Source organism: Sus scrofa, chromosome 1 (assembly GCF_000003025.6).
Source record: "Sus scrofa isolate TJ Tabasco breed Duroc chromosome 1, Sscrofa11.1, whole genome shotgun sequence".
NCBI classification, from domain to species: Eukaryota; Metazoa; Chordata; class Mammalia; order Artiodactyla; family Suidae; genus Sus; species Sus scrofa.
In genome coordinates this window covers 131,108,683-131,123,514 of record NC_010443.5, presented here as the reverse complement: position 1 = coordinate 131,123,514, position 14,832 = coordinate 131,108,683, and the positions used below count along the sequence as shown (strand labels likewise).

Here is a 14,832-nt window from a genome sequence, read left to right as displayed (position 1 = left end):
CCGCGGGAGCGGCCCAAGAAATAGCAACAGCAACAACAACAACAACAAAAAGACAAAAAAAAAAAAAAAAAATACTAATTTTTAGGGAAATTTTAGGTTCACAGCAAAATTGAGTGGAAGCTAAAGAGAGCAGTATGCTTTTATTAACCAGATTTATAGCAGATAGACATGTAGACCATATGTTTAAAACTCTCTTATCCCTTTCCTGGTATCAGTTTTTAATGTTCAAAATGTTCCTTGCAAATCAAGAATTAGGGAGTGAGTATAGTCCTAAAAAATATTTCATCCAGATTGTGATGAAGCTTGATTCTAAGAAGCAGCCCCATTAAAGAGAATACCAGTAATAAATAGGGTAATTTGTTTTTTCTAGATTCAGTACATTTTAGCTAATTTCTATCAGGAAAAATTTTTTATTATTATTGCTGTCTTTTTAGGGCCACATCTGTGGCATATGGAAGTTCCCAGACTAGGGGTTGAACTAGAGCTGTAGCTGCCAGCCCATGCTATAGCCACAGCAATGTGGATCTGAGCCACATTTGTGACCTACACCACAGCTCATGGCAACACTGGATCCTTAACCCACTGATCCAGGCCAGGGATCTAACCCATGTTCTCATGGATACTAGCTGGGTTTGTTACTGCTGAGCCACATTGGGAACTCCAGGAGAAAATTTTAAACTGAAAAGTGAAGGTTAATATCAGGTTAGTCTCTGATAAAATTAGGTGATGTTAGAATGATGACTGAAGGAAGATGTAGAATTTGTTTTTTGGATATCTATGAGTAAAAGATTCCAGTTGAGGGTAAAGAAGGGGACGGTATAAGTATCAAAACCAGAATGGTCTATTAAGGGGTTTTTTTACGTATTATTTTTTAAAAATCTCTTTTGAGTCTATGGTAGTAGCAATAATCTTTATTTGGGAAAGAATTAGGTATACCTCATTGGGCATTAAAAGATTTTTCATGAAATTTTAATATTTTTTCCTTTAGCTCCAAACCAGAACAGAGGACTCCAAAATCCAGTTCCTCAACAGATGCAAAGTAATTCTAGAATTACTATTTTTGATGAAAATGCTGAGGAGGCTTCTAGAGCAGAGGCATCTAAGCCTACAGTCCAGCCATGGATCGCACCTCCTATACCCAGAGCCAAAGAGAATGAGCTGCAAGCTGGCCCTTGGAACACAGGCAGGCCTTTGGAGTATAGGGTAAGGACTCTTAGATCCAGTGTATTTGCCAACGTAACAAAGACTTCAGAGTTGGAGTGGAGGAGTACTTTTAGCATCTCATTTATTTCCTCTTGAATAATCAGGCACAGTCTGCATATGTTGTGTCAGAATGTAAAACTATGATAATTTTGGTTTTCTTCTTCATCGCCAGCCTCGGGGCAATACAGCTTCTATGACAGCTGTACCCTCTATGCTTCCCAGTTTTACTCCATATGTGGAAGAGACTGCACAACAACCAGTTATGTGAGTTTGGTTTCCAGATATTTTAAGGAATTATTAAGAGTGGGCAGGGGCGCTTATCCTAGTTCCCAAAGGCATTTTTTTTTCTGCGGATGAAAGTAACCAAAGTTTTGTTTCCTTTGTATGTATATTTTAGTGTGTTAGACCATTTGCTGATATTCTTATTAAGGAATAAACTTAATAGATTTACATGTACATTGATGTCAAAGATAGTCACTGTGATTTAGGTAAGATGTTCCACCTTTATTATTGACAGTAATTGGAAATTTTTGCAGTTTTTCCTCTTAACCTGCTTTAATCTTTCTGGATTTCTTTTTCCTTTTCTTCCTAACCTTCAGCATTTCTATTTATAAGAAAAAGTATAAGTGATGATTAGATAATCAGTAAGTCTAAGATTTAGTCTAGTAAGTAACATTGTGGAGTTCTAATACTAGGTTGTATTCTGTATCCCATTGCAAGGCTTTCCTCATAACTAATCTAAAACCCCTCACTACATACTAGATATAATGTTTGTGTGGGTTTTTCATAGAGTCCTTTATCAGTTAAACAAGTTGAAAAAGGCTTTTAAGCATGTAGATGTTTGGACCATTTAAAAGTTCTGATGGAGTGTTTCTGAGGTGAGGATCAAGTATCTTTTGTTGTAAGAGGGTATATAAGAAAATAAAAGATAGATAAGTGATTCTGATTAATAGCTGGATTGCGAACATTTGCCCTGTCCTGATTGAGGTACTTTATGTTTCATTCTTTTAAATCTGTATTACCACTCTGACTTTTCCCTCTCAGCTGAGAAGCTTGAATTTCACATTATCCATTCCCTAGATGGTATATTCCTAACTCTCTTTTTGGTGCTAAACAGTGGGATATGGGCTATATTGCATAGGCTAATTTGTTTCAGACACTGAGTTTGATTAAGACATGATATTAAGACTTATTTTTATCTATAAATAATAAAAACTATTTGATAGCCCTAACAGCTAATTTCCTTCCTCTTCATACTAGCACTCAGAACATAATTGTCAGTGGACCGTGAAAATTATTTTTGACCTCTTTTCTCAATCTTTTTTGCTTTTTAGGGCCACATCTGTGGCATGTGGAAGTTCCCAGGCTAGGAGTCAAAACAGAGCTGCAGCTGCCAGCCTACGCCACAACCATAACGATGCCAGATCCAAGCTGTATCTGTAACCTATACCACCACTCGAGGCAACACCAAATCCTTAACCCACTGAGCAAAGCCAGGGATTGAACCTGCATCCTCGTGGACACCAATTGGGTTCTTAACCCAATGAGCCACAATGGGAGCTCCCTTATTTTTGTTTTGTTTTTTGAAATCAGTCACATATAGCCTCACTATTAATATTGTTGCTGTATTTTGTCAAAACATGTAAGAAATAACTCATATGATCTGTATGGTGAGTAATAAATATCTTCCTTTTTTAGGACACCATGTAAAATTGAACCCAGTATAAACCACATTCTAAGCACAAGAAAGCCTGGAAAGGAAGAAGCAGATCTCCTGCAAAGAGTTCAAAACCATCAGCAAGAGTCCGAAGAGAAGAAGGAGAAGATAATGTATTGTAAGGAGAAGATTTATGCAGGAGTGGGAGAGTTCTCTTTTGAAGAGATCCGGGCTGAAGTGTTCAGGAAGAAATTAAAAGAGCAAAGGGAAGGTATGTGAATTGATCTAGTTCAGTTTGTAAATATAATTTAGTTGTAGGAAGGTTGAGTTGATACATTGAGTCTGAGGAAAATCACCCAATTGTATGTACCTTTATGTACAATGCTTCTAAGGTTTCTGTGTTTCTCTATGTAAGCTGAATTTGGATTGCTTCTTTCCAATACTGAGCAAGTTTACATTCAAAAGTAAAGGAGAAGAAGCTCTGAACTGCATAAACAAGTCATATTTCCCTGCAATAGGCAGACAGCTATAATCCTTGAAATGTGTACATGTATATGTCATGCCTCTCCATTAAGTGCTTTTCCTAATATTTTATAGATATTTCACTTTTGATACTTTGCCTGAAATTTCTCCCAGGGCTTGTTTAATATAGTCATTTAGATGATTTTTATTTGTGCTGTTTATTAAAGACATTATCTTCTTTAATAGTTAAGGGAAGGGAAGTTAAGGGAAGCTTCATTATAAATTGAAAAACTGGGAATTTGGGGGAAGTAGTACTGATTCTAAAGCCTAGAAGTGCTGGGGCAAGAGGTAGAGCAGAATGGGCTGAAAGTAGGGAAGTATAGCATTTGGAGCTTAAGGCATTAGAAAATGAGGGCGAGTACAGAAAAGGACATAGAGATTAGGCATTTTGATTAAGATCTATACCAAGAAAGAAGAAATAATTTTGTCTTTTTTACTTTTTTTTTTTTTCTTTTTACAGCTGCACCTGTGGTATGTGAAAGTTCCCGGGCTACAGGTCAAATCCGAGCTGCAGCTACAGGCCACAGCCGTGGCAGTATTGGATCTGAGCTGCATCTGTGACCTACACTGCAGCTTGCAGCAGTGCCAGATCCTTAACCCACTGAGCAAGGCCAGAGATTGAATCCACATCCTCACCAATGCTACATCTGGTCCTTACCCTGCTGAGCCACAATAGGAACTCCTATTTGTCTTTTTTAAACATAAGCATCCAAGGTAACCACCTATTGCAGCTCAGCTCACTTAGCAGAATATGACATCCGTAGGACTAGGTGGGAAACTTAACCATCACTTATAATTGATTTGAGAAAAAAATCATTTCAGAGTTCCAGATGTGACAAACTAGAAGCAAATGTCTGTAAAGCAGACTTCTAGTAAGTTTGGAATTGCCTGTGTGTGTGTGTCTTTTTTTAGGGCCACACCTGTGGCATATGGAGGTTGAATTAGAGCTAAAGCCACCAGACTAGGAGTCAAATTAGAGCTGTAGTCATAGGCCTACACCATAACCACAGCAATGCCCAGGTCCAAGCTGCATCTGCAACCTACACCACAGCTCACAGCAACGCGGGGTCCTTAACCCACTCAGTGAGGTCAGGGTCATGGATACTAGCTGGGTTCATTACCACTGAGCCATAACAGGAACTCCTAGAATTGCCTTATTCTTACATCAGCTAGTGCCAAGATTGACAGAAGTGCTCTGGGCTCAAATAATATATTGAAAAATGGAATCTGTGTGTCCAGTAGTAGACAGGGAATGTTAAAAAAGCAAGGAGCTAGTTAAGTAAAGCTTTTTAAAACTGGAAATCACCCCAGCCAAGAAGTAGGCGAGCAGTATAGCTAAATTGGAGCTGGGAAAGGAACTGGGTACTCAGATTAAAACTACTGTTCCGTAAAGGGAAGGCTCTAGCTAAACAAGGTATATAAAAGTAAAATAGTACCTTTTACTCTCAACTAGCCAGAGAAGGACCTGAGCTAGGGTTAGTTGGGATTCGAGTGGTTAAAAAGAAGTATTGACCTCTGAGGATATTTTAATACTCATTTGAGTATTAAAATATCCTCTGAATCTAGTTTGTACTCTTGTCTCTGAATCTAGCTTGTACTCTTATAAATCCTCATGCCTATAAGAAAGTGTTTTTTTGTTATATTGAAAACTAGCTTCAAAGATTACTGCTAACTACTCACTCTCAGGCAAGGATATGAGAAGTGAGGAAGCCCACAAGCAGGGCCCAAAGACAAGATGGTTATTCTTTCTGCCCATTGCTACTTCCTAACCATTTTCCCCTTCCTCCTTCAAAAAGTTTCTTTTGGATTTATGTCTTCCGATGTTTTTTTGCTATCTCTCAAGCCTCCTTAGACTTTCTCAACACTCTCTAACATTCATTAACTGACTAAGCACCTGGCTCATACCTTACTTTTTAACCCCACACCATCCACTATACTGTATTCACCTGGCAAAACCTCAACCCTGGTTAAATCCACCTATCACACTCTGTACTTGGATCCAAGTAGTTTAAATGTAGCTGGAGAAAAATGCAGTAGTATATATTGGTCTCATTTAAAATTCTTTGACTACAGATCTCAAATGAGCATTTACCAGTACTTAACGGTTCTACTAGTATCTTGGTAGGTCAATTTCTTCTTTCTGCTAAACAATTTTCTCTCATATTTTAAAATCTTCTACATACCGGTCCCTTCTCACTTATGATCTTATTTCTAACTTCATTAAGAAAATGTAAAGGGGAGTTCCCTTGTGGTTTAGTGGGTAAGGAATCCAATTAGTATCCCTGAGGTTGCAGGTTCGATCCCTGGCCTTGCTCAGTGGGTTAAAGGATCCAGCATTGCCACAAGCTGTGGCCTAGGTCACAGATTCAGCTCAGACAGGGCATGGCTGTGGCATAGGCCAGCAGCTGGAGCTTTGATTCTAGCCCTATCCTGGGAATTTCCATATTCCACGGCTGTGGCCCTAAAAAGAATGGAAGGAATATAATGGTAACTCCATTTTCTTTCACCAAATCTACTATATCTGCAGTCTGTACCTATACACTAACATTCTTTCTCTTGAAATTAATAGTTATCTCTTCCTGTCAAAGGAGTAGTCCTTTTTCCTTCCTTCTTCAGCATTTTCCCTTTTTACTAAGCATTCTCACTAATTTATCCAAATATACTGTCTCCATTCTTGAAGAAAAACAAAACAAAACAAAACTCAAACTCCATTATCCTCTTTCTTTTGTTTTGTTTTGTTTTGTTTTTTGTCTTCTTAGGGCCACACTGGCAGTATACAGAGGTTCCCAGCCTAGGGGTCTAATCGGAGCTAGACCCCTACTGGCCTACACCACAGCAACACCAGATCTGAGCCGCATCTGCGACCTATACCACAGCTCATGGCAATGCCGGATCCTTAACTCACCTAGCAAGGCCAGGGATGGAACCCTCAACCTCATGGTTCCTAGTCAGATTCATTTCCACTGCGCCAAGACGGGAACACCTCCATTATCCTCATTCTTCTGGAGCTGCTACCACTTTTTTATCCTCTCTTTCACAACACAATTTTGGGGGACTTGTAATCTTTTTATTGCCTATTGATTTCCTCCAGCATCCCTTCTAATTCCAGTGATCACAGTGACCAGAAACCTCCTTTTTGCTAAACCCAATGGCTCTTTCTCGGTCCTCATCTTTATTGACCTCTATGCTTCTTTTGGCACAGTTGATGAAATACTACTTTATGAAATGATTTTCTTGGCTTCTTCCTAGATATGTATTCCCTCTCAGTTTCCTTTACTATTGTTCTTATTCAGGAGCTTTTCCTGAGGCCCAGGAGAATATCCTGGAATATCCCAGAATATCCCAATTACCTTTTCTTTCTACAACTTTCTTCAGGTAATAGAATAAATACTGTTTTCAAGCCATGGACTATCAAATTGATAACCCCATCCCTGACATTTCACCTGAACTCCAGATTCATGTTTAGTTGCCTGCATCTACTTGCTATCCCAATAGACCATTTAAACACAACGTTGCTGAAACAGTTACTGATTTTTGTCACAAACCGTATCCCAATATGCAAGTGTACCTCAGGTTTCCCCATCTCAATAAAAGACATCACCATACACCCAGTTAGTTCAAGCCAAGTAAAGTCCAGAAGTCATCTTTGATGCCTCTATCCTTAGTATCCCCCCCGCATCTAATGAATAAGCCTATCAACTTTACCACCCAGAAATGTTGTAAATCTTGGGAGCTCCTCCTGTGGCACAGTGGGTTAGAAATCCGACTGCAGTGGCTCAGGTCACTGTGGAGGTGCAGGTTCTATCCCAGCCAAGCACCGTAGGTAAAGGATCCAGCGTTGCTGAAGCTGTAGCATGGGTCGAAGCTGTGGCTCAGAATCAGTCCCTGACCTGGGAACATGCATGTGCCACAGGTGCAGCCATATAAAAATGTTTTTTTTTTTAATGTTGTAAATCTTGAATTTATTACCATTCCCATTATTTCCTTAATCTAAACCATAGTCTTTTGGCTGGACTACTGCAATTAGACTTTCTACCCTCATTCTGGCCCTACACAGTCCATTTTGTTCAGATTATTTTTTTAAATAGTCAGATCATGTCTCTCCTTTACTTAAAATTCTCCAGTGTTTTTTCGTTGTCCTAGAATGCAGTATAAACTCTTTACTCCTACATGATCTGGCCCATCCCTACGTGTCCAACCTCATCTTTTACTTTCTTCCCTCTTACTATGCTACAACCATGTTGGCCTTCTTTTGGATCCTTGAACACAGTGATCTTGTTCCTGCATTAGGGCCTTTGTACCACCTAGTCCTTTGGCTTAGAATCTTTCCCTAGATCTTTATATGACTGGCCCTTTGTCATCCAGCTTTCAGCTTTATAATGTAGCTTTTTCTTAGCTGATCTTCCCTCATCACTGGTCTTAAGTAGCCCCCGAACTCTATCCCCCTACGCAGTCACACTTTCTTACATCACCTATTTTATTTTATTTTTAACAATGATTTTTTTTTGTTAATTTCTTTGTTTGTCCCCTCCAAATTGAATGTTGGCATTGCATGACCAAGGACTTTTTGTATTATGTACCACTAAAACCTAAATCCTCAGAGTTGTGCTTGGCATATAATATTCTATTTTTTATTGACTGAATAAATATAAGAATAGAGACCTGGACCTCAAGTTGAAGACTTTGCTCCATTTGTATCATTTTCATCTGTAATATTAACGTAAATGTTGAAGACATGAGCCTCAAAGACAGCTTTTGACAGAATAAATTGCTATGCAGAGTAATGCCTCAGCCAACTTTACTATTTCTAGCTGAGCTACTGACCAGTGCAAAGAAGAGAGCAGAAATGCAGAAACAGATTGAAGAGATGGAGAAAAAGCTAAAAGAAATCCAAACTACTCAGCAAGAAAGAGCAAGTGATCAGGTTATTTCTCTTTTTTCAACATATGAAACTAATGTTTATTGAGATAGATTTAAACAATACAAAAATATAGAAGGTAAAAGCCCTACCAGTACCCATTGTGAGTTTCTGGTAGTTTCTTAGCTGTTAGTAGCAGCCAAGTTGAGCAGGAAAGTAATTTAACAGATGACTTTATTTTATTTTATTTATTTATTTTTTTTTTTGGTGTTTTTTTTTTTTTTGTCTTTTTGCTATTTCTTTGGGCCGCTCCCGCGGCATATGGAGGTTCCCAGGCTAGGGGTCGAATTGGAGCTATAGCCACTGGCCTACGCCAGAGCCACAGCAACGCGGGATCTGAGCCGCGTCTGCAACCTACACCACAGCTCACGGCAACGCCAGATCCTCAACCCACTGAGCAAGGCCAGGGACTGAACCCGTAACCTCATGGTTCCTAATCGGATTCGTTAACCACTGCGCCACGACGGGAACTCCTTAACAGATGACTTTAAATAGAATTTGCGTTACAGCAGTGATTGGCACAACATTGTAAATCAACTATACTTTAGTAAAAAATAAAAAATGATAATAAATGGAACTTGTGGCATATAAGTGATGCTTTGACTTAATTATACTCTGAACCACTGTTCTATTACTTCTGACATTAGCTTTTTATTCTAGTCATGTTCCATTAAAATGGGATTAACCGAAGAAATTCCGTATGTATATGCTTGCCACTCCTCAGTTGACTACAACAATACCAGTTTATACTAGGAACATAAATTATTGGAAAGAACTTTTATGGTACAAACATTTTATATGGTTGGTGGATGTCTAGAGGAAGAATATAGTAAAGTTGATTTTGGGGTTAAAACTTGAAAATAGGTAGCATTTTCTAGATAGGAGAGACACACTGATTTTGTTTCTTTAATGCAATAGCAAGAAGAGAAGATGTCTACAAAGGAGACAGCTGAATTGCGAATTGCTTCAGAGTCTCAGGAAATACCAGCACTGTCTCTATCTAATTCTGCTTACCCAGTAAATGCTTGTGCCAGGTAGGACCACACTGGTGGAAGGAAAGATGCTTATAGGGGGGCATTTAGAACAAACCTTTGACTCTCCAGTGACTTAAAGTCTCTGACTTTTATGGTATTAAGACATGATTTTTATAAGCTTTGATGCTGATGTGGGAGGTCTGGGTACTGGCTTTTTTCCATTAAAAAATACATTTCTTATTTAAAAAATCAAATATAAATAATTTTTTAAATGACAATATCATACAGTCTACCACCAAGAGGTGACTACTATTAACATTGGTATATCTCTCCTTAGGTGTTGCTTAGGTTTTGTTTTTATCAAAATGAAATTTTACCATTTTGTAATCTGCTTATATTGTTAATGTAACTTAACATCTACAATCAAACATATTTCTATAGTAATTTTAATAACTGAAGGTTTGGTCTTAAAAAACTTGAATTGGTGGTACTAGAATTTTTTTTTATCTTAGAATGAAGAAGATTCTGATTAAAAAGAGCCTCTTGGACTTTTAAAAATTAAACAATTCTTTCTGTGAGTACTAAGCACATGTTTTAAAACAAGTTTCTTCACAGGGAAACTTCACTTGCAGAAAACATTTGGCAAGAACAACCTTGTTCTCAAAGTGAGTTGTATTTGGCAATCTCATGAAGAATTTGCTGGTAACAAATGCATTATGTAACAAGTGTAAATACTTTGCTTGATTATGTTAAAAGGAGTTGAAAGAAGGCAGAGAGGGAAACTAAGGTATTGCTATCTTTGAATCATTGAATTCAGTTATAAGCATATAATTCAAGATAGGATAGACATTTGAAAGCATATTTTTGTAAAATAACTCATTGCTTTAAAATGTTTGTAAGTAGATATTTAAGTAAATGTAAATTTGAATTTATACTAACTACAAAATAATTTTCCACTTTAGCTAGGATACTCGATGCTAAGCATTATCAGTATCCCCAGTAGCCAAGACTGAAAAGTGGTTTTTTGGAAGAAAGTAGGGGGGAAAAGCTTAAAACTAAAGCTACTTTAGAGTCACATCTGTTTATTTTCAGAAACATGTTAAAAGTCATAGAAACATGAATATCTTTCTATAAGTATTAGAAAAAAAATTAGTAGAATCTGATTAAACCTCTAATTCTAAACATCATTTTATAGGAAATGACAAAATAAATAAAGGAGTACCTGTCGTTGCTCAGCAGAAACAAATCTGACTAGTATCCATGAGGATGTGGGTTCAATCACTGGCCTCGGCTCAGTGAGTTAAAGATCTGGTGTTGCTGTGAGCTGTAGTATAGGTCACAGACATGGCTCAGATCTGGCATTGCTATGGCTGTGGTATAGGCCAGTGGCTACAGCTCTGATTTGATCCCTAGCCTGGGAACCTCCATATGCCATGGGTGCAGCCCTAAAAGACCAAAAAAAAAAAATGTATAGGAAATGCAAAGCATGAAAGAACATGTGAAACAAGAGAATATAATGGCAAAAATTCCAGCATTTATGGGCAAACAACCCAGTTTTTAAAAAAAAAAATATTGCTAACAAAAACCCTGTAGAATAAAAGCAATTTAAGAGGCATTTCAGCTAGTCACAGGGTATGAATCTACTTCGCATTTCTAATTCACACTTTCTGAAAAGTTTCTGTAAAATGTGAAACTTGTGACTGGGTATTTAATACTCAGAAATTGTTGATTCTATAGGTATCATGTCTTAAGATTATGCCTTTTAAAAAGATGCTGTCAGAGTTCCCGTCGTGGCTCAGTGGTTAACGGATCCGACTAGGACCAAGAGGTTGCCGGTTCAATCCCTGGCCTGGCTCAGTATGTTAAGGATCTGGTGTTTCCGTGTGCTGTGGTGTAGGTCGCAGATGCACCTCAGATCCCCTGTTGCTGTGGCCTAGGCTGGCCACTGTAGCTCGGATTAGACCCCTAGCCTGAGAACCTCCATATGCCGTGGGTGCAGCCCTCAAAAGACAAAAACTAACTAAATAAATAAAGAGGCTCTCTTTAAGAAATATGTACTGGCATATGTACAGATACATTGATGTAGTGTTTTGTTTTTACTTCAAAATAATCCAGGGTTGAGTTAGGTTTGGGTAGTTGTGGTGGGGTGGGGAATAAAGAAACAAAATCATCCATGTTTAGATAATTATTATTAAATGATCTCTACTTTTGTGTGTTTGAAATTGTTTATTGTAAAAGACAGATTATCTTTCTGCTTCAAACAGAATGTTTATTGGACTAGTTGTCTTGAAGAAGAGTAGGGCATTTACTCTCTAGAATATAAAGCTAGTCTCTCTTTCTATAGGTTCCAGTGTACCTTTCTCCATTTTTGATGAATTTCTTCTTTCAGAAAAAAAGACTATCAGGTTTGAAGTTGTTTGTTTTAACACTTAAGTTTTCTATTATTATAAATGAGGATGAAATAGGGGGTTACTGATAATCTATGTTAAGAGAAAAATTGCTAAATGGAATATGTCTTTTCCAGTCCTTCTGCAGATCCACCACGAGTTTTAGCCCAACGAAGACCCCTTGCAATTCTCAAAACTTTAGAAAGCATCACCTCGAATGAGGATGTATCTCCAGATGTTTGTGTAAGGACCAATATCCCTAAATTAATATAAATGGACTAGAGGATTATTTCATTCGATTCTCACGAAAGTTTAGGATTAAAATGAAAATTGCTGGCTTGAAATAAGCACATGGAAAGACTCTCAACACTTTTGTTATCAGAGAATGCAAATCAAAACCACTCCAAGAGGAGTTCTCCTCGTGGCTCAGCAGTTAATGAACCTGACTGGGATCCATGGGGATGTGGGTTCGATCCCTGGCCTCACTCAGTGGGTTAAGCATCAGGCATTGCCGTGAGCTGTGGTGTAGGCCTATACAGCTCCAATTCGACCCCTAGATTGGAAATTTCCATATGCCACAGGTACAGTCCTAAAAAAGGCAAAACAAACAAAAACCACTCTAAGATACTGCACACATGCACTAGGTTGGCTATAATAAAGACAGAAAATAACAACTGTTGGTGAGGATGTGAAGTAACTAGAACCCTCATACATTGCTGATGAGAATGTAAAATGGTGCACAATTTTGGAAAACAATTTGGCAACTCCTCAAAAATGTTGAAGATAGCATTGCCATATGATCTAGCAATTCCCTCCTAGGTATATATCCAAAAGAATTTAAGACATGTCTTCACAGGAGTTCCTGTCGTGGCTCAGTGGTTAACGAATCTGACTAGGAACCATGAGGTTTTGGGTTTGATCCCTGCCTTGCTCAGTGGGTTAAGGATCTGGTGTTGCCATAAGCTGTGGTGTAGGTTGCAGATGTGGCTTGGATCTGGTGTTGCTGTGGCTGTGGCGTAGGCCGGTGGCTACAGCTCCAATTAGACCCCTAGCCTGGGAACCTCCATATGCCACAGGTGCGGCCCAAAAAAGACAAAAAAATAATAATAATAAAAAATATGTCTTTACACCAAAAACTTGACATGAGGAGTTCCCATTGTGACACAGTAGGTTACGAACCCAATTAGTATCAGGTTTGATCCTTGGCCTCACTCAATGGGTAAAGGATCTCATGTAGCCATGAGCTGTGGTGTAGGGCGCAGACACAGCTCAGATCTTGAGTGGCTGTGGCTGTGGCATAGGCCAGCAGCTACAGCTCCAATTAGACCCCTAGCCTGGAAACTTCCATATGCTGAGGGTGTAACCCTAAAAAAAAAAAAAAAAAAAAAAAAATTTACATGAATGTTTATAGCAGCATTATTCATAATAGCTAAAAAATGGAAACAACCCAATGTCCATCAACTGATGCATGGATAAACAAAATGTACATCCATACAATAGAATATTATTCAGCCATAAGAAGGAATAAAGTACTGATCCATCTTACAACATGAATAAACCTTGAAAACACTTTGCTAAAATGAAGCCAAACACAAAAGAACATGTATGATTCCATTTTTGTAAAATGCCCAGAATAGGCAAATCCATAAAGACAGAAAATAGGTTAGGGATTTCTAGATGATTAGGGAGAGAGTGGATTAGATAGTGACCACTAATGGGTATGGTGTTTCTTTTGGGGGTGATGAAAATCTTCTGGAGTTAGATAGTGGTGATGGTTTCACAATCTTGTGAATATACCAAAAACCAGTGAAATGCATTCTTTAAAAGGTGAATTTTTTGGTATGTAAATTACATTTCAGCTTTTTAAAGTGGGAGGACAGATCTCTGTCTTAAAAGCCAAGGATCTTTGTTCTTTTTATATAAAAAATTTTTGTGGCAGTGAAAGAATTAGGTGGACCAATTATTTTTTTGTAGTAATATTCTATTTTAACCACTATGGACAAGTGACATGATACTACTTAGGATGAAAAGACCTTGCATATGGGAGTTCCCGTCGTGGCGCAGTGGTTAACGAATCCGACTAGGAACCATGGGGTTGCGGGTTCGGTCCCTGCCCTTGCTCAGTGGGTTAACGATCCGGCGTTGCCGTGAGCTGTGGTGTAGGTTGCAGACGCGGCTCGGATCCCGCGTTGCTGTGGCTCTGGCGTAGACCGGTGGCTGCAGCTCCGATTCAACCCCTAGCCTGGGAACCTCCATATGCCGCGGGAGCGGCCCAAGAAATAGCAACAACAACGACAAAAGACAAAAAAAAAAAAAAAAAAACTTGCATAGACATTCAAGTCAAAGTAAATAAACTTTATTAGTGACATTTCATGAAGTTTTAAACTAGCATCTGGAAACTTGAATTCAGATTGAAGAGAATTCAGTGTGTTTAATCTGAAGACTTTTAAGGGGAGACATGATCAGTATCTATATAGTGATTTAAAACAGTATATTTTCTACATCCTAGGGAATGAATCACTGGGGTAAACATTTTTAAGCATATTTTTTTGTTTACTTCTTTATTGAGGTATAATTTATATCCAATACTATGCAAATATTAATTGTACAGGTAGGTGAATTTTTACGTATGTAAATATCTATGCAATCTTCACCCATATCAAGATAGAGAAATTTTCTAGCAACCCAGAAGAACCTCAGGAGCCATTTATGACTATAAATACTCAGGCCTCATTCCAACCATACAGAATCAGAATTTCCAGGATAAAGCCCAAACATGTATTTTTTCGTTTTAAATATTTTTCCAGGTAATTCTAACATAGATAATCCACTGACTGCTATGAAATGATGTAGAAGAATAATTAATTCTATACTGTGTTCCAGAAAATATCACCAGAGAATATGATAAATAGATAAGCTGGATTTAGAGGAAGTAGTTCTAGGTTCAGCTGTTCAAGGATGGACTAAATATATAAAGGAATAAATTTTAATCTAGTTTTTTGTCTTAAAACTTATATTTGAATTTTATCAAGTACCTCTTAAAAAATTTTTTCCCCTTAAAAAAATCATATTGAAAGTGTCTAAAAGGACCATAAGTACTATCTGCATAAATGTATTCTTAGACGATAGTGATATATTTTACTCTAATCTTATTTTTTGTTTCATTTATTG

At 37.9% G+C, this 14,832-nt stretch overlaps 1 protein-coding gene across 3 annotated transcripts in view; it reads left to right on the top strand.

Annotated features, from left to right (window-relative positions):
* Positions 1-14,832, top strand: part of BUB1B (BUB1 mitotic checkpoint serine/threonine kinase B) — a 50,815-nt gene that overhangs the window by 20,326 nt on the left and 15,657 nt on the right. Inside the window, exons 7-14 of one of the 3 annotated variants that reach the window (XM_021097818.1) lie at positions 989-1,203; positions 1,376-1,467; positions 2,902-3,131; positions 8,194-8,306; positions 9,219-9,334; positions 9,890-9,939; positions 11,619-11,679; positions 11,799-11,904. In XM_021097818.1, coding sequence (XP_020953477.1) covers positions 989-1,203; positions 1,376-1,467; positions 2,902-3,131; positions 8,194-8,306; positions 9,219-9,334; positions 9,890-9,939; positions 11,619-11,679; positions 11,799-11,904 — 983 coding nt within the window. The remainder of the gene's footprint in view (positions 1-988; positions 1,204-1,375; positions 1,468-2,901; positions 3,132-8,193; positions 8,307-9,218; positions 9,335-9,889; positions 9,940-11,618; positions 11,680-11,798; positions 11,905-14,832) is intronic. The other 2 variants (XM_021097820.1, XM_021097824.1) reach the window with 2 other exon arrangements.